Source organism: Anomaloglossus baeobatrachus, chromosome 1 (genome assembly GCF_048569485.1).
Source record: "Anomaloglossus baeobatrachus isolate aAnoBae1 chromosome 1, aAnoBae1.hap1, whole genome shotgun sequence".
Classification (NCBI taxonomy): Eukaryota; Metazoa; Chordata; class Amphibia; order Anura; family Aromobatidae; genus Anomaloglossus; species Anomaloglossus baeobatrachus.
The window spans coordinates 272,598,238-272,625,756 of record NC_134353.1 but is presented as its reverse complement, the minus strand read 5'-3'; the positions used below and the strand labels follow the sequence as shown (position 1 = coordinate 272,625,756).

At 41.9% G+C, this 27,519-nt stretch overlaps 1 protein-coding gene across 1 annotated transcript in view; it reads left to right on the top strand.

Annotated features, from left to right (window-relative positions):
- Positions 1-23,281, top strand: part of SEC24D (SEC24 homolog D, COPII component) — a 164,588-nt gene extending 141,307 nt beyond the window's left edge. The window contains exons 18-23 of the mRNA XM_075350122.1: positions 3,645-3,783; positions 3,852-3,970; positions 11,053-11,232; positions 11,338-11,529; positions 13,388-13,477; positions 22,015-23,281. Of these exons, the coding sequence (XP_075206237.1) occupies positions 3,645-3,783; positions 3,852-3,970; positions 11,053-11,232; positions 11,338-11,529; positions 13,388-13,477; positions 22,015-22,155 (861 nt within the window). The 3' untranslated portion in view covers positions 22,156-23,281. The remainder of the gene's footprint in view (positions 1-3,644; positions 3,784-3,851; positions 3,971-11,052; positions 11,233-11,337; positions 11,530-13,387; positions 13,478-22,014) is intronic.
- Positions 23,282-27,519: the final 4,238 nt, after the last annotated feature.

Sequence of the window (27,519 nt, the reverse complement as noted above, 5' to 3'; positions counted from 1 at the left end):
TTGCCCGCTATTAGGATTCTCCAGTATCAACACCACATTCTGACTAGATGTGTATGGCCTCCCTCGATACAAGTGAATTGAGCAATGATGAGCATGTCTAGTGGGCATGTGACGGCATGCATGTAAATCTCATTCTTGTGGTCACATGACAGCTTGCTCATGCTTCCAGCATTGGAGAATCCATACAGTGTACAGTATTGTCATAACTTCATATTTTTTTTCATTAGTGTAGCTGTATATGGGCTTGTATTTTCTGATTTAAGTTGTATTTGTCAGTGGCACTATTTTGAGGTACATATGAGCTAATGCCTAAAGGGTGCTTTACACGAGACGACGGATCGTGCGATGCATCGTCGGGGTCACGGTTTTCGTGACGCACATCCGGCATCATACACGACGTCGTCTCGTGTGAAACCTCTGAGTGATGCAGTATCGCTCACAAATTGTGAGTCGTGTACTTGTCCTCAGTTTCATAATATCGTTTATTTTTACTTGTGCCGGTTGTTCATCGGTCCCGTGGCAGCACACCTCACTCCGTGTGACACCACGGGAGCGATGAACTCTGCTTACCTGTGTCCTACGGCTCCCACCGGCTATGCGGAAGGAAGAAGGTGGGCGGGATATTTACATTTACTACACTTCTATTGGCTGGTGGCTGTGTGACGTTGCTGTGCCGCCGAACGTCCCTCCCCATTCAGGAAGTGGACGTTCGCCGCCCACAGCGAGGTCGCTCAGCAGGTAAGTACGTGTCACGGGGGTTTCACGACTTTGTGCGACAAGGGCGGCGATTTGCCCGTGACGCACAAACGACGGGGGCGGGTACGATCGATCGAGAAATCGCACGGACCGTCGTCCCGTGGGAAGCAGGCTTAACTGTTATTATTAACTCTTATGGGAAGAGAAAGAAAAACATATTAGGTTTTTCATTTGCTGCACAAAGTGTTAACTTTATTCCATGGTCACCTCGATTATGGTGAATCAATTTATGTATTTTCATTTGTTTTATTACTTTTATATAATAACTAGCTGTAGTACCCCACGTTTACCGGGATAGTAACTGTCGCTCTGACTCTGCCTCTCTCCTTCTCTATCTTTCTGTCTTGCTCTCTGTCTCTCTGTCTGTATGTCTCCCTCTCTGTCTGTCTCTCCCTCTCTGTCTCTGTGTGTCTTTGTGTGTCTCTCTCTCTGTGTATCCGTGTCTCTATGTGTGTCTCTGTGTGTGTCTCTGTCTCTCTGTGTCTGTGTGTGTGTGTGTGTGTATCTGCCTGTCTGTGTGTCTCTGTTTCTGTGTATCTCTGTTTCAGTGTGTATCTGTCTCTGTGTTTCTTTGTCTGTGTATCTGGGTGTGTTTGTGTCTGTCTCTGTGTGTGTCTCTGTGTGTCTGTGTCTCTGAGTCTGTGTGTCTTTGTGTGTGTTTGTCTCTGTGTGTGTGTGTCTCTGTATCTGTGTGTGTCTGTGTCTGTGAGTCTTTGTGTGTGTCCCTGTGATTCTCTATGTTAGTTTGTCTGTGTCTTTGTGTGTGTCTGTGTGTGTCCCTGTCTCTTTGTCTGTCTCTGTCTGTCTCTCTCTGTGTGTGTCTGTCTCGGAGTGTCTCGGAGTGTACCTGTGTGTCTGTGTCTCTGAGTCTGTGAGTCTTTAAGTGTGTCTCTGTGATTCTCTATGTGTGTTTGTCTGTGTCTCTGTGTGTGTCTCTCTGTGTGTCTGTCTGTCTCTGTCTCTGTGTGTGTCTCTGTCTGTCTCTGTGTGTGTCTGTCTCTACCGAAATCTTATTACCTCACACATAAGCTGCTTTATGCTAAGAATGGTTGCTGTAGGCAATGAAGGGCAATCAGAACTCCTATTAATGACCTGCCGCTCCCAGCTCCATTGACTTTAATGTAAGCAGGTTTTTTGGCGAATAACTGTAAAGCACAAAGTTAAATTTTACCTTCAAAACATAGTCTATGACATTCCCGAGACCGGAGTCAAATGTGGTGGCTTTGCAAAATTTTGTGATTGTAAATGCGATGGTGCGGATTCCTTTAGCACACACACATACACACATACACACATACACACACATACACACATACACACACACACACACACACACACACACACACACACACACACATATATATACACACACACACACACACCTTTATATATTAGCTGATTCATGTCACCATATTCTGAGAAAAGGAGAGAGAAAGAGATGCGCTGTGTAAAGCCTGCTTTGCACGTTACGATTCTGCATACGTTGTCGTATGCGATCGTAACCGCCCCCATCGTATGTGCGGCACGTTCAATTTGTTGAATGTGCCGCACGATTCACCCCGTCACACGTACTTACCTACCCATATGACCTCGATGTGGACGGCGAACGTCCACTTTCTGGAGTGGGAGGGACGTTCGGCGTCACATCGACGTCACGCGGCAGCCGGCCAATAGAAGTGAAGGGGCGGAGATGAGCGGGACGTAAACATCCTGCCCACCTCCTTCCTTCCGCATTGCTGGCCGGGAGCCGCAGGACGCAGGTAAGATCTGTTCATCGTTCCCGGGGTGTCACACACTGCAATGTGCACTACCCCGGGTACGATGAACAATCTGACGTTCAATTCATGAGGAATGAACGACGTGCGTGCGATGAACGTTTTACCATTCAATCGCAATCGCACGTAGCTGTTACACACTACAATGTACCTTACGATGCCGGATGTGCGTCACTTACGAGGTGACCCCGCCGACACATTGTAAGATATATTGTAGTGTGTAAAGCGGGCTTAACACCCAGTGGTGAGGGTGGGATTAGTTACTGCCCGGAGGCTGCTCACCTGATGGGGTTGTGCACCCTTACACAACCCCAGTTAAAGCGAAGAATAGTCCACAGGGAGACCGCTGGAGACTGGACCTTTGTGCAGAGCCTGGAACCACCGTGAATTGATTCTTCCGGGTGGGTCACGTAGGCGCACGCGACCGGAAGTGCGTCACCGCAGGTCCTATGCCGGCCAGAGGAAGCCTGGTAACCCAGCAACCGTAGGTCCTGGTGACTGGTGTATGAGCCTCTGCTCCCACAGCTACTCCTGCCGTTGATCCCTCACAGGGATAGTACAAGTGGAAAGCAAGATGGCGGTCAGATAGGAGTGCTAGGAAGCAGGAGGACTAGGTGAGTAAATTTTATAAACAAACCTTTTATTTGAAAGCCCTCTAACGGCCACTGCACGTTTCAACAGCTGATTGCTGTCATCTTGCTATCCACCATATTCTGAAAGTCAGAAGTGTAGCATTCTTTGTCATTTGAACTATATGAGGACATATTTTCTGTGTGTTAAGATGTTGTTTTCAATAGTATCATCTTTAGTTACATATTACTTTTTTATCACTTTTTATTCCATTTTAAGGGGGGAAGGTTGAACAAAAAACCTGAAATTTTGTCATTTTTTTGTCTATTTTTTTTTTGCTACATTTTTATAATATGGGTCAATAATTTATGATTACATATAGAGCTGCCCATTGGTGACTACATCTGTGAGATCAAACATTGTGTAGATTTTATTTTCTTGATAATGTTCATTTATTCCCTTGCATAAACTATGTATATATCCAGTGTGGACACATAAGCCACTTATGTATATAATTGTTGTCTCTCGTACACATTTTTTTAGTGCGCTGTGCTGTACACAACCATTGGTGGCCAGAGACGTCTGCTGGTACATAACATCAGTTTGAGCTGCAGCTCACAGCTTGCAGATATATACAAGAGCTGTGAAACCGATGCCCTCATAAACTTCTTTGCAAAATCAGGTAAATTTTGAGGTGGTGGCATGGTTCAGGTGTGTTATACAGTTTTGTTCACCATTTTTACATTACAGCTTACAAAGCAATCCTGCATCATCCATTGAAGACAGTTCGTGATGTGTTGATTAATCAGACTGCCCACATGCTAGCCTGCTACAGGAAGAGTTGTGCAAGCCCTTCAGCTGTTAGTCAGGTATGTAAAAATCAGCTTGAAATCTATGTTTTTCATATACAAAAAATGAAATCCATGATTCTCCTACTTATTAAACAGTAAAAAGGACGGTAAGTCTGCAGATTAAAAAAACAAACCATACAAAAAAAATGCGAACATGCCCACTGAATATAACGTGTTCAATCTATGAAAAACATGAATACAGCACATACAGTATATGAAACACAAATGTCTAAATGAGGCCTTACCATGGGCGTAACGATAGCGGTCGCAGAGATCGCGACTGCAACTAGGCCTGGCAAGGATAAGAGCCCTGCGCCTGCCCTGCAGAGATGCAGCCAGCTCCTGTCTGTGTAAGAGGAGCTGCGCTGTTCAGTGGCAGACCACACGGCCGCTATGGGGCCTGTGAGTCAGGGGGGGGCCCATTGCCAGCGGCGGCAACGAGCCTTCCTCGCCTGCGGGCCCTCACCCTTCATCGAACATAGTAATGATGAAGGATGGAGCAGAGTTCTCCACTCCATCCTTCTTTCCCTGTGCCTGTGCTCAGTATCTCAGTACAGCAGAGTGCGGTGATGTCACTACTGTGCGCTGCTGAGCTGTGACTGAAAAGCATGGGACATGGACTGGAGCAGCGGGGAACGAAAAGAGGTGAGTACATGTTTGTTTATTTTTTTTTAATCAGTAAGTACATGGTGGCCAGATGCCTATGGGGATGCATTAAACGGTATGTGGGCTGCATAATACAATATGAAGGACATCTTATACATGTACTATGGGGGTGCATTATAATACATGGAGGCCTATGGGAGTGCATAAAATGGTATGGGGGCTGTATAATATAATATGAAGGTTTATAGGGCTGCATTATAAAACATGGAGGACAATGGGGCTGCATTATAATAGATGGAGGCCTACGTGGTGCATTAAATGGTATGGGGGCTGCATAATATGATATAAAGGACTATGGGGCTGCATTATAAACATGGAAGACGATGGGGCTGCATTATAATACAGTTAGGTCCAGAAATATTTGGACAGTGACACAATTTTCGCGAGTTGGGCTCTGCATGCCACCACATTGGATTTGAAATGAAACCTCTACAACAGAATTCAAGTGCAGATTGTAACGTTTAATTTGAAAGTTTGAACAAAAATATCTGATAGAAATTGTAGGAATTGTACACATTTCTTTACAAACACTCCACATTTTAGGAGGTCAAAAGTAATTGGACAAATAAACCAAACCCAAACAAAATATTTTTATTTTCAATATTTTGTTGCGAATCCCTTGGAGGCAATCACTGCCTTAAGTCTGGAACCCATGGACATCACCAAATGCTGGGTTTCCTCCTTCTTAATGCTTTGCCAGGCCTTTACAGCCGCAGCCTTCAGGTCTTGCTTGTTTGTGGGTCTTTCCGTCTTAAGTCTGGATTTGAGCAAGTGAAATGCATGCTCAATTGGGTTAAGATCTGGTGATTGACTTGGCCATTGCAGAATGTTCCACTTTTTTGCACTCATGAACTCCTGGGTAGCTTTGGCTGTATGCTTGGGGTCATTGTACTATGAAGCGCCGTCCGATCAACTTTGCGACACTTGGCTGAATCTGGGCTGAAAGTATATCCCGGTACACTTCAGAATTCATCCGGCTACTCTTGTCTGCTGTTATGTCATCAATAAACACAAGTGACCCAGTGCCATTGAAAGCCATGCATGCCCATGCCATCACGTTGCCTCCACCATGTTTTACAGAGGATGTGGTGTGCCTTGGATCATGTGCCGTTCCCTTTCTTCTCCAAACTTTTTTCTTCCCATCATTCTGGTACAGATTGATCTTGGTCTCATCTGTCCATAGAATACTTTTCCAGAACTGAGCTGGCTTCATGAGGTGTTTTTCAGCAAATTTAACTCTGGCCTGTCTATTTTTGGAATTGATGAATGGTTTGCATCTAGATGTGAACCCTTTGTATTTACTTTCATGGAGTCTTCTCTTTACTGTTGACTTAGAGACAGATACACCTACTTCACTGAGAGTGTTCTGGACTTCAGTTGATGTTGTGAACGGGTTCTTCTTCACCAAAGAAAGTATGCGGCGATCATCCACCACTGCTGTCATCCGTGGACGCCCAGGCCTTTTTGAGTTCCCAAGCTCACCAGTCAATTCATTTTTTCTCAGAATGTACCTGACTGTTGATTTTGCTACTCCAGCATGTCTGCTATCTCTCTGATGGATTTTTTCTTTTTTTTCAGCCTCAGGATGTTCTGCTTCACCTCAATTGAGAGTTCCTTAGACCGCATGTTGTCTGGTCACAGCAACAGCTTCCAAATGCAAAACCACACACCTGTAATCAACCCCAGACCTTTTAACTACTTCATTGATTACAGGTTAATGAGGGAGACGCCTTCAGAGTTAATTGCAGCCCTTAGAGTCCCTTATCCAATTACTTTTGGCCCCTTGAAAAAGAGGAGGCTATGCATTACAGAGCTATGATTCCTAAACCCTTTCTCCGATTTGGATGTGAAAACTCTCATATTGCAGCTGGGAGTGTGCACTTTCAGCCCATATTATATATATGATTGTATTTCTGAACATGTTTTTGTAAACAGCTAAAATAACAAAACTTGTGTCACTGTCCAAATATTTCTGGCCCTGACTGTATATGAAGGCGTATGGAGGCTGCATAATATAATATGAAGGACTATGGGGCTGTATTATAAAATATGGAAGGTTTTGTGGGACCCATTATACTATATCGAAGGCTATGTGGGGACCATTATAGTATTTGGAGAGTTATATACGAGGGGGGACAAAGGTAAAAGCATGGGATGGGAAAGTTTTGTGCAGAGTGAAAGAGGCTCTTTCCCTCAGTACCCACCTTACCGTGCTCTACTATACATCTTTCCCTCAGCACCCAGCTTTCCTACACTCTGATATCAAGGGAAATCTGGGTGCTGAGGGAAAGATGTATATCAGAGCATGGGAAAGCTGCGTGCTGTGCTGAGGGAAAGATGGATAGAAGAGCATGGGGATGGTGCCTGCTGAGGACAACATGGTTATCAGAACTTCGGAAAGCTGTGTGCTCATAGGAAGACGGATTTCAGAACATGGGAAACCTGGGTGTTAAGGGAAAGAGCCAAGTGTCAGCGACACTATCCCGTACCCTGAGTTTCGTGTACATTTGGTGGGTGGGGGGTCCAGGTTCATCCTTTGCACCGGGGCTCATCAAACTCTAGTTTCGCCACTGGGCCTTAACCAGTATCCTGTGACCTCTGATCTTGACCCAATTGCTCAACAGGCAGGCAGTGTGCACACTTCCAACTGCTGAATGTGATGGTCTATGGTTCTTCCCTGACACAATCACCTATTGACAAAAATCCGGCACTTGACCTAGTTCTGATTTTTCTTGGACTGGTTGGGCCTGTCAAGCCAAAAGTTTCCAATCTAAATAATATTATTATGAAACATTACTAACAATTGCTATTGCTGAAACCTTTTTTTTCTGTCAGTGATATTCCTGTGTAAAAATCTTTGGACCTGTATACTACGGGTCTTGTGTCATTCTTGTGTAACAACCAACATACACATCAGACTAATGTGATAAGTTTAACAATCAAAGTGATCTTTAAGAAAATTGTGTGTAGTCAATGTTATATCTAATGCACATGCTATATTTTTCTTTCTTCTGTTCCTTAACCTCTTCACGACACATGACGTACTTGGTACGTCATGGATCGTGTCAGGTTAATACCTGCCTACTGCTGCCGCCATCAATCGAGGCACATGTCAGCTGATTTGAACAGTTGACATGTGCGGCTATCAGGCACGAGTAGATTCGCTACCCACTCATGCCTGTTAACCCCTTACAGCGAGCCGTGGTAAACATTCACTTACCCGGCTCCATCGGAAGTCACGTGATATGATCGTGTGGATCCGTTGGTTGCCATGGTAGCACAGGGTCATGTGATGTCTCCTGTAGCTATCATGAGTCAGTTCCTCTTACAGCCGGCAGAGGGCCGTGTGTAAGAGGAGAGCTCCTTTTGTGAAGATCAGAGCGATGCTGCTCTGATCTGCACAAAGGAATAAGAAATCAGACAGTTGATCCTTATAGCCCCTTAGGGGGCTTAGTCAAAGAAAAAAAAAGTAAAGAAAAAGTTTTAAAAAATTAAAAAAAAAATAAAAAAAACTAAAAGTTCAACCCATTTGCCCCATTGAAAATTAAAGGGTTAAAAAATAAAAAAACATACACACATTTGGTATCACAGTGTTCAGAAATGCCCGATCTATCAAAATATAAAATCAATTAATCTGATCGGTTAGCGGCGTTATTGCAAAAAAATTCAAAACCCCAAAATTAGGTTTTCTGGTCGTCGGGAATTTTACGCAAAATGCGATAACAGGAGATCAAAATGGCGCTTCTGCGCAAAATGATACCATTAAAAACGTCAGCTCAAGACGAAAAAAATAAGCCGTCACTGAGCCATAGATCCTGAAAAATAAGAATGCTATGGATCACGGAATATGGCTCAAAAAGTGTGTCATTTTTTTGGGGGACTGAATTATTTTTAACCCCCTTAGATAAAAGTAAACCTATACATGTTTGGTATCTACAAACAGGTACCGACCTGAGGCGTCACACAAACACATCAGTTTTACCATATAGTGAATATGGTGAATAAAATATCTCAAAAACAATCATGCAATCGCACTTTTTTTGCAATTGTGTTGCACTTAGAATTTTTTTACCGTTTTCCAATACAGTATATGGTAAAACTTATGGTTTCATTTAAATGTAGAACTCGTTCTGCAAAAAATAAGCTCTTATATGGCAAGATTGACAGAAAAATAAAAAAGTTATGGCTCTCGGAAAAAGTAGAGCGAAAAAAAACAAAACGGAAAAATGGAAAATCCCCAGGGGGTGAAGGAGTTAAAGGGGTTGTCTGGTCTAATCCATAAGTCTGCACTCTATGTTACTCTATGTCACATCTCATACACTGTGCACTGTGAGGTTTTACTCATTTCGGGACAGTAGTCACGTGGCCACAAGTAGGTGATATGTATGCTCATGGCAAGAATCCGACCCGAGTAAAGCGCACTGAAGCACTTTTGTACTCGCTCATCATTGCTTATAAGGGTATAGCAGTGAAATCTATATGTACAGTCATGGCCAAAAGTTTTGAGAATGCTACAAATATTAATTTTTACAAAATCTACTGCTTAAGTTTTTCTAATGGCAATTTGCATATACTCCAGATTGTCATAAAGAGTGATCAGCTTAACAGCAATTACTTGCAAAGTCAATATTGGCTAAGAAAATGAACTTTAACCCCCAAAACACATTTCAACATCACTGCATTCCTGCCTTAAAAGGAGCAGCTAACATTGTTTTAGTGATTTTTCCATTAACACAGGTGTGGGTGTTGATGAGGACAGGGCTGGCGATCAATCAGTCATGATTAAGTAAGAATGACACCACTGGACACTTTAAAAGAAGGCTGGTGCTTGGTATCATTGTTTCTCTTCAGTTAACCATGGTTATCGCTAAAGAAACATGTGCAGCCATCATTGCTCTGCACAAAAATGGCCCAACAGGGAAGAGTATCGCAGCTACAAAGATTGCACCTCAGTCAACAATCTATCGCATCATCAAGAACTTCAAGGAGAGAGCTTCCATCGTTGCCAAAAAGGCTCCTGGGCGCCCAAGAAAGACCAGCAAACACGAGGACCGTATCTTAAAACTGTTTCAGCTGTGGGATCGGACTACCAGCAGTGCCGAGCTAGCTCAGCAATGGCAGCAGGCTGGTGTGAGTGCTTCTGCACACACTGTGAGGCGGAGACTCTTTGAGCAAGTCCTGGTTTCAAGGAGGGCAGCAAAGAAGCCACTTCTCTCCAGAAAAAACATCAGGGACCGACTGATATTCTGCAAAAGGTACAGGGAGTGGACTGCTGAGGACTGGGGTAAAGTCATTTTCTCAGATGAATCCCCTTTTCGATTGTTTGGGACATCTGGAAAACAGCTTATTAGGAGAAAAAGGGGTGAGCGCTACCACCAGTCTTGTCTCATGCCAACTGTTAAGCATCCTGAAACGATTCATGTGTGGGGTTGCTTCTCAGCCAAGGGAATCAGCTCACTCACAGTCTTGCCTAAAAACACAGCCATGAATAAAGAATGGTAGTACCAGAATGTCCTCCAAGAGCAACTTCTCCCAACTGTCCAAGTGCAGTTTGGCGCCCAACAATGCCTTTTCCAGCATGATGGAGCACCTTGCCATAAAGCAAAGGTGATCACTAAATGGCTCATGGAACAAAACATAGAGATTTTGGGTCCATGGCCTGGAAACTCCCAAGATATTAATCCCATTGAGAACTTGTGGGCAATCATCAAGAGACGGGTGGACAAACAAAAACCAACAAATTCTGCCAAAATGCAAGCATTGCTTATGCAAGTATGGGCAGCTATCAGTCAGGATTTGGTCCAGAGTTGATTGAGAGCATGCCAGGGAGAATTGCAGAGGTCCTGAAGAAGAAGGGTCAACACTGCAAATATTGACTTGCTGCGTTAACTCATTCTGTCAATATAACCTTTTGGTACTCATAATATGATTGCAATTATATTTCTGTATGTGATGTAAACATCAGACAAACACAATTAAAAACCAGAGGGCAACAGATCATGTGAAAATATAATTTTGGTGTCATTCTCAAAACTTTTGTCCATGACTGTCCATATATGAAATATTTGTAGACGCAGACAATCTGCCATATATAGCATACATTTATTTCTATGTCATCTGTGCTGGGCATCTCTATATACCTTCAATACATCTATATATACATCTATATACCTTTTGATAGTTGTAGTTGTCCAGACGTTTGTTACATTTAATGTCAATTACTTGCAATGTGATTTCCTAATCAGGCTGATCATTTACTATTCAGCGCTTGCTGTACAGATGTTTTACATGTCTTTTTGCTACATGTACAGTTGCGCAGGCTGCAAATGATGTGTGACAGAATCTGTTTGAGGTATGCAAAGCTTTGTAAAAGTCAGAGATGAATCATTAAACACAGGGCAGCTGATTAGGATTTTGCCATCTCTATTCCCCAGCTCATCCTTCCTGACTCCATGAAAGTGCTGCCAGTCTACATGAATTGCTTGTTAAAGAACGAGGTTTTGGTCGGCAGCCCAGAGATTGCTACTGATGAGAGGACATTTCAGAGACAGCTGCTCATGTCCATGGATGTGGCCAGCTCACAGCTCTTTTACTATCCACTTCTTTTACCTTTAGTAAGTGAATATTTAATCATTGCAGCACACACTCTGGTTTGCTAAAAAGGTCACATACATGGCAAAGACTTGAGTTATAACTGTACTGTTGTGATCTTTATCCAGCTCACAATGGATACCAAGAGTGACACCATTCCCTCGGCCGTCCGTTGCTCAGAAGAACGCTTGTCTGATGGAGGAATATTTCTGTTGGCTAATGGTATAAGCATGTTCCTGTGGCTGGGAGTCAGCTGTCCTCCAGATTTTATCCAAGGGGTTTTCAATGTCCCATCTTTTGCCCACATCACCCCAGAAGCTGTAAGTTATGCACAAGATAGAACCAAATATGTATTATACTAATGGATCAAGCATGGTGGGGAACAACAAAATTAAACAATTTATATAGACAATATTCTACTATTCTACGACATTGTATTCATCTAACAGCACATTCACCATCTTTCTCCTATGTGTCATTAATTTTGATTTGGTTTCTAAAGCGGATCGGGAATCAAATTTCACAATACAAACGGCATACATTGTTACATACTGTAGATGTCTTAGACCTGATGAGACTGGTGTACTTAAAGGCTTATTACCAAAGTCACAATATGCTATTCTACTTATATACATAAATTGTCATACATTAATAACTCTTTAACTTTTTTTAAAATCTGCTCTGTTTTCACATATTACCTTCCAGTTTCTATTAGGTGCTGTTTCTGGTCGAGCAAATGTAACCTCTTAGCTACATTCCAGCACAATTCTGATATGCCTTCAGCATTGACATAGAGTGCATTCTAGGTTTAAGATATGCTCTATTCTTCTGTACACCGTATGCCCCTATACAAAATTCTGCAAGACCAATTTTATTTTTCCCCTCACCCATGACAGCACCACGTGATTATATGGGTGCTATCATGGGTTCTGGAAAAACTGGCTACCGGTAAGTAACCTTTGTGTTTTCCCCTCACCCATGATAGCACCCATATAATTACGTGGTGCTGTTATGGGTTCTGGAAAAAACGGCTACCGATAAGTAACCTTGGTGTTTCTACCATGTACTTTATATCAATATAGCAGCATGTGTTTTTACATAGTTAATCTGTACAAAACAGCAGTCCTGCATGCTGCACTGCTGAGTCTCAGCTGAAATTGTGGAAGTATTATGGAAGCACAACAGAGCTGAACTGTTTGATTTCTGCTGCAGAAAGATCAATGATGTAAAACTGCAAATGCCCCTTTGTTGATGTATACATGGCAGAAAACAATCCTCTGCCATATGCATCAAGAAAGCAACATTTAATTATGCATCATTGATCTGTTTTCAGCTGCCATCAAGCTCAACTCTGCTGTGTTTCGCAATGGTTATTTAAAGCTCCTTTAGGGACACAGCCAAGCAGAGTGCGAAATATTGGAGCTTTGCTGGAAAGCGGCTATCAGATGTAAAAATACATATGCAACTATACTGACATGTATATTGCAGAAGGTCAGCTCAATCTGGTATAGTTGTATACAGAACCATACAGTGTACAGAAGAATAGAGTATTCTAAATAAAGGTAAGTTGATGTGGAAATATCTGGGGTGGAGGCATAGCAGAGCTGTGCTGGAAGTTAGTGCTGTTTTACACAATTATCACATTCAGCTGACATCCAAGACGGCTTATGAATTTGGATAGGTGGGGCTAGTCAGGAGCACAAAAGAAGGGAAGGAAGGGACTGCAGTACTTAGGAGAAGTAGGTTACTGCAGGGAAATGTAGTTTTAGCAGTATAGGGATAGAACCGGCCACTCAACTATATTGTAAACAGAAAAAATAAAAAGTTTTTAGCTCTTTGAAGAAGGAAAGGGAAAAAATAAAAGCTCAAAAACACAAAAGTCTTGGTCTTTTAAAGGGTTAACAGAATGACCACACAGATCTGATAAAAACAAAATATTTCAATAGTGTCATTAAACTCTATGGGTCGGTAGTACTAGACATTTTAAAATGGACAGCACAAGGCTGAGAAAAACGTGTAAGCGTGCCCTAAAAACAATAGATGAAGGCTGTAATATCAGCTATAGAAGATGAACAACCTATTAGTCATGGTAGTAATGTGATAAATTTTATAGGTTTCATCGACGCCATAGTGTTATAGATATTGTCATGTTTTATTTATTTTAATGTTTCCTGACAGACTTCTATTCCTGAACTGGACACCCCTCATTCCAAGAAACTAAGGACAGTTATGGAAGCTATTCAGAGTAAAAGTCCCTACTCCATGAAGGTACAAGTCTCTTCTGAGATACAGGAAAATTCACCTATAATCTATTATGTATCAGGATCATCCTAAGGAATAGTGAAAAGATTGGCCAGTTCATTAGATAGTTACATAACTTACATTTTTGGTCAGTAATGTACCATATGTGTCACTTCAGCAGTTCTGAATCTATAGTAGTTTTGAAATGGCTGACAGTGAACATTTGTCAACAAGAGTAATAAGTAGTGATGGGCGGACCTGCAGATAACCGGGACCGGCAGATTTGTGTTATCTGGTTTTTAAAACCCGGTTCTGGTCCAGATTACGGTCCCCATATAAGTCTATGGGGACCAAAATTAAAATGTTGGTATAAAGGATAGTGGATAGGAGTGCGCCTACTTTACTTACCGAGCATCCATCATAGCAGTACACTGCTTCCAGACTGATCATTTACTTCTGGGGCTGATAATTAACCTTGAATATTCACTGCTTTCCCCGCCCACCGACGCCTGTGATTGGTGGTTGCAGTCAGATTCACCCCACCCTGAGTGTCAGCTGACTGCTTCCAATCACAGGTGCTGTGTGCATCTATATTGTACAGTACAAAATAAATAAACTAATAAAAAAAATGGCGTAGGTCCCCCATATTATGATACCCAGCACAGATAAACCCCACGGCTACAGGATGCAGCCCACAGCTCTGCACTCTTTTCTGTGTACCAAAATAAGAGGAACCACATGCGCCTTTTTAAAAAAAAAAAAAAAAAAATGTAATTAAATAAATAATTTTAAAAAAAGTAACATGCAATCCACCCAATTTTGATACCCAGCTGGCATTCGCAGACTGGGGAGGCCTATGGTTATTAGGCTGCTCCCAGCCTAAAAATAGCAGCCTGCAGATGTGCAGGATTGTCGCATCCATTAAATGCGACAAGCCCGGCGCTTTATCCGACTCTTCCCCATTGCCCTGGTGCAGTGGCAATCGGGATAATAGCAGGGGTTAATAACAGCTCACAGCTGCCACTGAGCCCTAGATTAGTAATTGGGTGGGTCTAAGAGACCTCCTCATCACAAATCTGTAAGTGAAAGTAAATAAACACAAACACCGAAAAAATCCTTTATTTGGAATATAATACAAAAAACCCTCTTTCACCACTTTAATAACACCCAAAACACCCCTGCAGGTCTGACGTAATCCACACGAGGTCCCACGCCGATTCAGCTCTGCTACATCTGAGTTAAAGCTCGCGATCATGGAACATGACTGCCCGCTGTGAGCTCCCGGCAGAGAATGAGTAGCAATCAGCGGTGATGTCACTCAGGTTACCCACAGTCACAGCAGAAAGGTTCCCACGGTCCTCCTTCTGCTATGACCGCAGTTAGCCTGAGTGACATCACCGCTCTTCCTAGATCAGATGATCAGGTGACTCAGATGTAGCAGAACAGAATCGTCATGGGACCTTGTGTGGATTACGTCGGACCTGCAGGAGTGTTTTGGGGGTTAATATTTTACTTCAAAAAAATTTTTTTTGGTGTTTATGTTTATTTACTTTCATTTACAGATTATTAATGGGGGTGTCTCATAGACGCATCCAATTACTAATCTAGGGCCTAGTGGTAGCTGTGGGCTGTTATTAACCCCTGCTATTACCCCGATTGTCATTGCATCAGGGCAGTTGGGAAGAGCCGGGTAAAGCGCTGGGTAAAGCGCCGGGCTTGTCGTATGTAATGAATGCGATAATCCCAGGCAGCTGCAGGTTGCTATTTTTAGGCTGGGGGGCGGTCCAATAAGTATGGAACTCCCCAGCCTGAAAATACCAGCCCCCAGCTGTCAGCTTTATCTTGGCTGGGTATCAAAATTGGGGGGACTGCATGTCGATTTTTTTTAAATTATTTATTTAAATAATTAAAAAAAAAAAAGCTGCATGTGGTTCCTCTTATTTTGAGACACAGCTAAAATAAGCCCATAGCTGGGGGCTGCAGCCTGTAGCCGTGGCCTTTATCTGTGCTGGGTATCATAATATGGGGGGACCCTATGCCAAATATTTTACTTATTTATTTTTATACCACGATACTGACCCCCAGACAGTGCCTGTGATTGGTTTCAGTCAGACACAGGTTGGGGGCGCGTCTGACTGCAACCAATGACAGACACCAGGCCAACCGGTTGGGTGGGGAAAGCAGTGCATATGGATGAGCCTAATGAGTGGCGGAAGTGAAGAAGAGCCGTGACGGAGCCATGGTAAGTGTGAAGCACTTGCTTCATTCTTATTTTCTTTATTTTTCCTTTTTTTTAAAAAAAATTATTGAGTGCCGGATCTGGATAAAACACCCGGCTCCTAGGTACCTTTGAAACCGCGCAGATCCAGACTTTTAAAGTCCGGGTCCACCCATCACTAGTAATAAGTAACTTACTAACTACAGCACCATCACTGTAATGAGAAGAATGCAAAATGTAGAGGACACTGATGCACATTTATTGCATGGTTTTTTTTTTAATATGTCCCCTTTTTAAATCTCTGGTAGATTATCTACCTATTACTTCATAAAAAGCAGATCTCATCATAAAACATGCCTTACATGTGCCAAAGTTCAATATAGAGTTATTAGTAAAGGCATAGGATATATACAGTGAGCAAGTATTTGATACACTGCCGATTTCGCACCTACAAAGAATGGAGAGGCTTCTAATTTTTATCATAGGTGCACTTCAACTGTAACAGACAGAATAAAAACAAATCCAGAAAATCACATTGTATGATTTTTATATAATTAATTTGAATTTTATTGCATAATTTGATACAATAGAAAAACAGAACTTAATATTTGTTACACCAACATTTCTTTGCAATTACAGAGGTCAGACGTTTACTGAAGTTCTTGACCAAGTTTGCACACACTACAGCAGGGATTTTGGCCCATTCCTCCATACAGATCTTCTCCAGTTCTTTCAGGTTTCGGGGCTATCATTGGGCAACATTGCATTCATTCCCAACAAAGATTTTCTATTGAGTACAGGTCTGGAGACTGGCTAGGCCACTACAGGACCTTCAAATGCTTCTTAAAGAGGCACTCGTTAGTTGCCCTGCCTATGTGTTTCTGGTCATTATCATGCTGGAAGACCCAGCCACAACCCATCTTCAATGCTCTTACTGAAGGAAGACGGTTGTTTGCCAAAATCTCACGATACATGACCCCATCCAGTCTTCCTTCAATACGGTGTAGTTATCCTGTTTCCTTTGCAGAAAAGCACCCCAAAGTATGTTTACACCCTCATGCTTCACAGTTGGGGCAGTTTTCTTGGGGTTGTACTTATCCTTTTTCTTCCTCCAAACACGAGTGGAGTTGATACCAAAATGTTATATTTTAATCTCATCTGACCAAATGACCTTCTCCCATGCCTCCTCTGGATCATCTGGAAGGTCAGTGGCGAACTTTAAATGAGCCTGGCAATATGATGGCATGAGCAGGGGGACCTTGCATGCCTTGCAGGATTTTAATCCTTGACGGCGTACTGTGTTACTAATTGTAATGTTTGAGACTGTTGTCCCAGCTCTCTTCAGGTCATTGACTAGGTCATTCTGTGTAGATCTGGGCTGATGCCTGACCTTTCTCAGAATCATACTTACTCCTCGAGGCAAGATCGTGCATGGAACCCCAGACAAAGATTGAGTTTCTTCTGTTTTCTAATTGTCTCTCCAGGAAAGGAGACAAACTCTAGCGCCACCTGTTGGAAGTAGAAATCCTAAAAGTCAAAATTGGCCTTTTAACAAGCCTTTTCATATGACCTAGGATATATGCCAGATCAGAATCCCAATTTGCAGACACGGTGTTTCGGGGTGATTGCCCCTCATCAGTGCAAAGTGTGGGTATCTTATCTGGCCTATGAGAAGCTATGTGGGGGACCACGGGGGAAGACTATTCTCCTTATGGAGACCTGACAAACCAGTCTGGCTGTCAGTGGTAAGGGGACTTATAGCTGCAATGCCCCTCTGGGAAATATTCAAATTGTCTCTCCAGGAAAGGAGACAAACTCTAGCGCCAGCTAGATTTTTTGGGAGATTCTGTCACAGTTGTAGTGTACCTATGATAAAAAATTACTGACCTCTCCATTCTTTGTAGGTGAGAAAACTTGAAATATCTGAACAAATACTTATTTTCCCCATCAACAAAGAAACAACAAAGAGCCAGCACCAATGTGCACTAAGGCATCAAATATTCCAAACTGCATTATAAAAATTTTTTTTGAGATTTTTGGCAAAAAATTGCAATTTCTTGAGCTGCTTCGCCACGTCACGGCAAATCTCATTTGAAGCAGTCCTACACTAAAATATTTTTATAAAATGTGCCATGCGGCCTCACATATAAATAGCAGAACTGCTCTCAGCAGCACTCACCTGGTCTATTGCAGTCCCGTACCCATGACTGAGTCATGGCTGTGGGCGGGACAGGTCCAAGCAAATGCTGCATGAAGTATATATATAGCCTGTGGACAAAGCCTGATGACCCAATGTGAACAGTCACCAAACGCCAAAATCTATACAGATGGAATACATCCCAAATTGGGGTGCATAGCAAGGTGGAGGTCAACCACCGACCAATTCAACAAAGAAACAACAAAGAGCCAGCACCAATGTGCACTAAGGCATCAAATATTCCAAACTGCATTATAAAAATTTTTTTTTGAGATTTTTGGCAAAAAATTGCAATTTCTTGAGCTGCTTCGCCACGTCACGGCAAATCTCATTTGAAGCAGTCCTACACTAAAATATTTTTATAAAATGTGCCATGCGGCCTCACATATAAATAGCAGAACTGCTCTCAGCAGCACTCACCTGGTCTATTGCAGTCCCGTACCCATGACTGAGTCATGGCTGTGGGCGGGACAGGTCCAAGCAAATGCTGCATGAAGTATATATATAGCCTGTGGACAAAGCCTGATGACCCAATGTGAACAGTCACCAAACGCCAAAATCTATACAGATGGAATACATCCCAAATTGGGGTGCATAGCAAGGTGGAGGTCAACCACCGACCAATTCAACAAAGAAACAACAAAGAGCCAGCACCAATGTGCACTAAGGCATCAAATATTCCAAACTGCATTATAAAAATTTTTTTTGAGATTTTTGGCAAAAAATTGCAATTTCTTGAGCTGCTTCGCCACGTCACGGCAAATCTCATTTGAAGCAGTCCTACACTAAAATATTTTTATAAAATGTGCCATGCGGCCTCACATATAAATAGCAGAACTGCTCTCAGCAGCACTCACCTGGTCTATTGCAGTCCCGTACCCATGACTGAGTCATGGCTGTGGGCGGGACAGGTCCAAGCAAATGCTGCATGAAGTATATATATAGCCTGTGGACAAAGCCTGATGACCCAATGTGAACAGTCACCAAACGCCAAAATCTATACAGATGGAATACATCCCAAATTGGGGTGCATAGCAAGGTGGAGGTCAACCACCGACCAATTCAACAAAGAAACAACAAAGAGCCAGCACCAATGTGCACTAAGGCATCAAATATTCCAAACTGCATTATAAAAATTTTTTTTGAGATTTTTGGCAAAAAATTGCAATTTCTTGAGCTGCTTCGCCACGTCACGGCAAATCTCATTTGAAGCAGTCCTACACTAAAATATTTTTATAAAATGTGCCATGCGGCCTCACATATAAATAGCAGAACTGCTCTCAGCAGCACTCACCTGGTCTATTGCAGTCCCGTACCCATGACTGAGTCATGGCTGTGGGCGGGACAGGTCCAAGCAAATGCTGCATGAAGTATATATATAGCCTGTGGACAAAGCCTGATGACCCAATGTGAACAGTCACCAAACGCCAAAATCTATACAGATGGAATACATCCCAAATTGGGGTGCATAGCAAGGTGGAGGTCAACCACCGACCAATTCAACAAAGAAACAACAAAGAGCCAGCACCAATGTGCACTAAGGCATCAAATATTCCAAACTGCATTATAAAAATTTTTTTTGAGATTTTTGGCAAAAAATTGCAATTTCTTGAGCTGCTTCGCCACGTCACGGCAAATCTCATTTGAAGCAGTCCTACACTAAAATATTTTTATAAAATGTGCCATGCGGCCTCACATATAAATAGCAGAACTGCTCTCAGCAGCACTCACCTGGTCTATTGCAGTCCCGTACCCATGACTGAGTCATGGCTGTGGGCGGGACAGGTCCAAGCAAATGCTGCATGAAGTATATATATAGCCTGTGGACAAAGCCTGATGACCCAATGTGAACAGTCACCAAACGCCAAAATCTATACAGATGGAATACATCCCAAATTGGGGTGCATAGCAAGGTGGAGGTCAACCACCGACCAATTCAACAAAGAAACAACAAAGAGCCAGCACCAATGTGCACTAAGGCATCAAATATTCCAAACTGCATTATAAAAATTTTTTTTGAGATTTTTGGCAAAAAATTGCAATTTCTTGAGCTGCTTCGCCACGTCACGGCAAATCTCATTTGAAGCAGTCCTACACTAAAATATTTTTATAAAATGTGCCATGCGGCCTCACATATAAATAGCAGAACTGCTCTCAGCAGCACTCACCTGGTCTATTGCAGTCCCGTACCCATGACTGAGTCATGGCTGTGGGCGGGACAGGTCCAAGCAAATGCTGCATGAAGTATATATATAGCCTGTGGACAAAGCCTGATGACCCAATGTGAACAGTCACCAAACGCCAAAATCTATACAGATGGAATACATCCCAAATTGGGGTGCATAGCAAGGTGGAGGTCAACCACCGACCAATTCAACAAAGAAACAACAAAGAGCCAGCACCAATGTGCACTAAGGCATCAAATATTCCAAACTGCATTATATATTTTCCCCATCGTACATCTCTATATGGTTCAACTGTGGTATAAAATGATACCAGCATACAAGCGTACAAAAAGTCCATTTTCCACTTTTGTGTACACCCCAGCCAAACAACAGATGGGCAGCCCACTGTGGAGATATAATCTTATGATGTGTGTGTGTGTGTGTGTGTGTATGTGTGTGTCTAACTATGTTTCCAAAGGTGCTATTGACATGAATTTCACACCAGATGTTGATGTCAACCCATCCAATTCACACAGGCAAGGAAATCAAACCATAGGTGCCCATAAATTGAATGAGGTGTAACAATGAAAAACAACACAAGGAAAAAGTATTTCAGACAGAAATGAAAAGAATTACCACAAGAGTTTCAAGGACCATTTGTGGAGAGCCACAGAAAGACCTGGAATCAGCAGGTACAATTGTTTCAAAGAAAACACTAAGTAATAAACTCAACCTCCATGGCCTGTATTTACGCTCACCACATAAGACTCCATTGCTGAACAAAAAGCATGTTCAAGCGCGTTTAAAGTTTGCTCAGCAACATTTATACAAGTCTGTGAATTGCTGGGGGAATATATTCTGTTCAGATGATACCAAAATTGAAATTTTTGGATGCCATTATACACATGTTTGAAGGCCAAATGGCACCGCATGTCACCCCAAATACACCATACAAACAGTGAAGTTTGGAGGTGGGAATATCATGGTATGTGGCTGTTTTTCAGCATACGACACAGGCAAAATTCATGAAGAAAGGATGAATGGACAAATGTACTGAGACATTCTAGATAAAAATCTGCTACCATCTACCAGGATGATGAAGACGAAACGAGGGTGGACATTTCAGCAAGACATTGATCCCAAACACACAGCCAAGGAAACTCTTATTTGGTTTCAGAGAAAGAAAATTAGGTTGCTAGAATGGCCCAGCCAATCACCTGACCTGAAACAAGTAGAAAATTTATAGAAGGGACTAAGGCTCAGAGTTCATAGAAAAAGCCCACAGAACCTTCAGGATTTGAAGAATGTTTGTGTGGAAGAATAAGCCAATATCACAGCTGAGCAATGCATGCAACTTGTTTCTCCATGCAGGAGGCGTCTTGAAGTTGTCATCACAAACAAAGGCATTTGTACAAAGTATTAACCTTTTCCAATCCAATAAAATTTCTTCTTCTACCCATTAAAATCCTATTATAATTGGGAAAAAATATGCAATATGAATGAATTTTGTAAAATAAATCAACAGGAAATCAATGTATTCACATGTGAATGATAAACAAGGCAGTGGCCTGGCAAAGGAACATAACGGAATTTTTGTAATGTCCCTCCCGGGGGGGATTCAGGATAGGATAAGGTTAAATTTAATTTCAGTAAGCGTGTTTAATACTTTTTTCCTATTCCATTTCTCATTAGTACATGTCACAAAATTTATAGACCTCTATACTTTGATTTCTTTGCGTGGACTGGATGGGTTGTTTTCAACATGTGGTGAGAAATTCATGTCAATAGCACCTTTACAAATATATTTACTTGGAAAATTGGTGACGTGTTCAATACTTATTTCACCCGCTGTCTGTGCGTGTACATATATTATATATATATATATATATATATATATAATATGTTGTGAAATTTTGGCATTTGATTTTAAAAGATAACATTTATAGTTAATGGGTATTTTTATGTCTTTTTGAAAATTTCACAGCTTGTGTTGGTGAAGCAGAAGGAAAAGGCAGAGATGGCTTTTAGACAGTTACTGGTTGAAGACAAGGGCCTACTGGGAGGAAGCTCATACATGGATTTTCTCTGCTGTGTTCACAAGGAGATCCGCCAACTTCTTACATAATCCACATGAAAAAGATGAAACATCCACATACTTATCAGCTGAGAAACTGTGCCGCACTATCATTAGCAGCTGGGTAGTGTGTATTGCAAGACCTCATGTGAGCAGGTTCACAACGTCCACCATTTCATTGTGTAAGAGCTCACATTTCGAGACAAATCATTTCTCTTTTTAAAACAAATGATTTCTTGCTTGACTAGTAACTTAAAGGGATATACATGTATGTTTGTAAAGGAAGGCATATATACAGTATGCTGGTGCATTCAAAGATGAAAGGAATTCGTACTTATTTATGTCTGAAAATTGGATGAGAATATTCTCTCTAATCACATTGTGATGGTTTCATTACTCTATAGGTTTTTCTTAATTTTTCTTTAAATATATTGTCTGATACAAAGTGCATGTTCTAAGATGCAGGAACTTTGTAATACATTTATGAATCACCTTGCCCATCCATTATGAAATAAACAAAAGACACTGTGGTTTGAAGCTGCTTTTCAAAGTATGTAAGAAAACTACCTGTACCCATTACATTTAAAAGCTCCCGACATAAACAGGGCAGATGACAAATGCCTAACCCTTAGAAAGGATATCCCTATTAGACAAGAATGGGCTGGAATGGATATATTAGAAAAAGCTCATGACATATGGGTGATATATGCCACTCTATAGAATTTGTTTACCTATTAGGCTACTAAATTGGCCACTTAATTGACAGTTTTTTAAAGAATACTGTCGTAATAGTGTAGTTTTACTATGCAACAACATACTTCATATTTTGTGTTATACTAGAATGACCGAGACCAAAATGATGTTCTTTTGTCCTGTCAGGCTATTTAGCATGTACACATATATGTATGTGTACCCCACAGTTTGTCACTTTATTAGCCATATTGTATTTTCATACTGATTATACAGCTAATTATATTGGGCTGTACAGAAAAGCACCTCCAGTTCACATTCAATCGAACGTGCCTTATCAACTTCAATTATGTGGTTCGTTCAAGAATATATTTTCATACAACTGTAATATTGTCCTAAATATATCATCATTACGACCTTTGTAAGGAAAACCAACATGCAATGGTTCTAGGATCAGCAGTGCAATATAAGGATAATAAAATGCAAAGATCAAAAAATAAATCATTGGGCGTTTTAGTCTTGCTTTCATTATACGATCATATTACAAGCAAACATCAGTCTATTCAGGTCACAGGTTTTGTGTTGTAGTCAGACATGAAAGGTTCAGCCCATTAGATTTCATATATTCTATACAGTGTTTTGCGTTCCTTGGTGTCCAGTACTAGGCCCTACATAAGACTAGTCTTCAGTGGAATCAGAATGAGCTTATTAACAAAGCCGGTTTTCAGCACAATCTTCCCTTGTCACTCAAGTCTGTTAGTTATGGTATTAAATGCAGGCAGTGGTGATCTGAGACTTCAGCAGCGATCGATATAATCTCAAATAGTATGGAATCCACAATTATTACTTTAGTGGGATAACTGGCTTTATCACATCACAGAATGGAAATTGCTCAGTGAATAAAAACATATACCATCATGTGAAAAATAACAGATTTCACTAGACAACAAAGATTTTGCTTACTGAACACTTTTTGGAGTATCTTATGTAAATTGAGCTGCTGATCACGAAAATTACCTTGAAATGTCCCTGTCACTTACCATGTTTCTGAAATCTTCTGCTCGAGTCATATTTTTTTTTCAAGCTGTCCATGTATTGTCCACAATATATGTGCTGTTATGTACTTTATAGGCAAGCAATGACATGAATTCCTTGCATTTAATTTGATATGGAGGGAACAGAAGGATCATGTGACCGACCGTTACGCCTGTTTAACCAATGACTCTGGTTTCTCTGCCAAGAATAAGAAATCCATTGAATTTCCCAATCTGCCTTCAGCTATGAGACCAGTGCCATATGATGACACTCTTCCATTACGAAAACCACCAGAGACATGGAACCTAGAAGAGGTAGCCAGTGAAGATGTTGCAGTCCATGGGTCAGAAATGGTGAACAACACTGATTCAAACTTTGAGCCATGTATGTCTGGTGAGCTTCGTCTTATAACACAGCCAAAACTGAAAGACTTGGTCCAGGACTTATGTTTGTCAAAAGCAAATGCAGAGTTACTGACTTCAAGGATGGCATTTGCTGCCACCTGGTACAAAAGGTTTCTGTCTTTCGACACCTCCTAGATGACATCACAGTTTTTTGAACAGGTTGATAAACTGTGCTTCCGCAACATTTATGGGTTTGCAGCTTTGGGTTGTGAGCATGAGCGAAACAGTGGCATCTCTTTATTGCTTTATCAGTGTTGAGCCTCAAGGCTGGCTTGTAAAGCGGGCTTTACATGTTACGATATATCTAACGAGATGTCAGCAGGGTCACGTCGTAAGTGACGCACATCTGGCATCATTAGTGATATCGTATCGTGTGACAGCTATGAACAAGCAGAAATACTCACCTTCTCGTTCATCGTTGACACGTCACTCTTTTTCTAAAAATCGAACGTCCAGTTGTTCATCGTTCCCGAGGCAGCACACATCGCTCCGTGTGACACCCCGGGAACGATGAACTGCAGCTTACCTGCGGCCGCCGCCAATGCGGAAGGAGGTGGATGGGATGTTTACGTCCCGCTCATCTCCGCTGTTCTGCTTCTATTGGCCGGCCGCTGTGTGACGTCGCTGTGACGCCGAACGTCCCTACCCCTTCAAGAAGTGGATATTCGCCGCCCACAGCGACGTCATTTGGAAGGTAAGTGCATGTGACGGGGGGTTACAGCATTGTGCGACACAGGCAAAAAATTGCACAAACGATTGGGGGCGGGTGCGATCGCAAATGCGATCACACGATAAATTGTAACGTGTACAGCAGCCTTTACACAATGGTAATGTTCCTCCTTCAATGTTTGTTGCCTATGCTGCACACATGAAAGAAACATATGAGAACATGGAACTGATATTGAAACACAGCAAGTACAGCAATTACAACTGGAGCATCTGTGGAGATTTAAAACAAATGGCACTGTGGTTTGGATTGCAGCTCGGATATACCAAGTACTGTTATTATATTTTCGAATAGGACAGCTGAGCTAAGCAGTCACGTTACAGTAGAAGGAAGTGGCCAATCTGTAACCAGTTGACTTCACATATAAGCACTTGTGGGCCCAGCAATTATATTTCTGCCTCCACTTTACATAATACTGGGGCTGATGAAAAATTTTGTAAAAGCAATGTACAAGGAAGCAGAAAGTTTTTGTTATTTGAGACAAATGTTCCCAAGAATAACTGATGTCAAGATTAAAGGGAACCTGTCACCACTTTTTTGGCCTATAAGCTGCAGCCACCACCACTGGGCTCTTATATACAGCATTCTAACTAGCTGTATATAAGAGCCCAGGCCGCTGTGACAACATAAAAAACACTTTATAATACTTACCTAACGGTCGCTCTGTGGTGGAATAGGGCCTAATGGGCGCCTCCATTGTCCGGTGCGGGCCCCTCCCCTTTCGGCCATTTTCGTCCTCTTTCTGAAGCCTGTGTGCATGATGCGGCTACGTCATACACACTCGCCGGTCTTACGCAGGCGCACTACAATACTTTGATCTGCCCTGCTCAGGGCAGCTCAAAGTGCGCCTGCTCAGGACCAGAATACCGGCGAGTGCGGATGACGTCGGACCCGTCATGCACCGCGGCTAGAGAAGAAGGAGAACAAAGATGGCTGAAAGAGGCGGCTCCGGCACTGGACAACGGAGACAACCATTAGGCCCTATTCCACCGCAGCGCGATCGTTAGGTAAGTATTATAAAGTGTTTTTTATGTTGTCACAGCAGCCTGGGCTCTTATATACAGCATGTTAGAATGCTGTATATAAGAGCCCGGTGGTGGTGGCTGCAGCTTATAGTCCATAAAAGTGGTGACAGGTTCCCTTTAAGGAAAATCCGACACATCATGAATAACAAGCACTTTAAAAACCTGCTTGTGGGGCCTGAGAAAATTGCTTGGAAATCATTCAAGGATGTTTCTGAGAATTTCCTTGGCAACTATTGAGCGCCAAGCTACATCAAATTGGTTGACAACCTTCTTGATGTGTACAAAGCGATGAAGTGCAATATGTCACTGAAAATTAATTTTCTGCATTCACATTTTTAATTCTTCCCTAAAAATGGTGCAGTCAGTGACGAACATGGCAAATGTTTTCACCAAGATATTGTTATGATGGAAAAGCTACTGGAATCCATCAACGCTAGCTGACTATTGCTGGACACTAATACGGGATGCATTGGATGTTAAGTAAAAACAAAAATCAGTAGCAAAATGCTTTCAGGTTCAGCTGAACTAATGCTGTAACATTTAAATGCTTTGTAATCAGTAAAACGTTGCCATGTTTCTAAAAATATTATGAGGCTACAGGTGTACACACCCACACACACACACACACACACAAACCCCTCACTGTTTTTGACATATGGGTTAAACAAAGCCACTATTCATCCTCAATGGGCAAAAACAGTAGCCCTCCTTTTTCCATGGCTGGACCTAGTCAAAATTTAGACAATTGTGCCGCACATCAGATATGAGGAATCTAAATGTTAGTCATCATGGGATTGCCCTGATGTTAGATAATGGGAAATTTTTCATCTGTGGACGGAGGCCACTAAGTTGTTAGACTTATGAAACAACCCACATTCTCACATAGTTTTCCAGAAAGTTATGTATAACAAGCTTGGAGGACCTGGTGGAATAACATTACAGTTGTCTGTAAGTAGCATGTTTCCTGATGAGTATTTTCCTTAAAGGGAATCTGTCACCAGATTTTTGCTCCCACATCTGAGAGCAGCATAATATAGAGACAGAGACCCTGATTCCAGCAATGTGTCACTTACTGAGCTGTTTGCTGTCAATGTTTTCTCTGCTGCAGATATCTATCACTTATACCGAGCTCATGAATATGCTGGACTACCTAGCAGCAGGCCAAGTAGTCCTCTAATGATAATCTACTGCTGATTTGATCAAAACTACACTAAGCAGCCCAGTAAGTGACACATCACTGGAATCACGATTTCTGCCCCTATGTTATGCTGCTCTCAGATTAGGTGTTAAAAACCTGGTGACAGATTCCCTTTAAAATATGGTAACTGAGTTTTCCTTTTGCTTAAATGTTTCATTTTTATGTATTGTACATCCAGACACAGGATTAGTGTGAGATCACTTAAAATATAACTTAAAAAAATGTTTTGAAATGCCAGGTCTACAAAGTATAAGGGCTGATTATAGGCTTTCTATTGAGCCTGTACTCCACTCTGTGCATATGCTCCCTCAAGGGCTGACTCTCATGTTTCAGAAA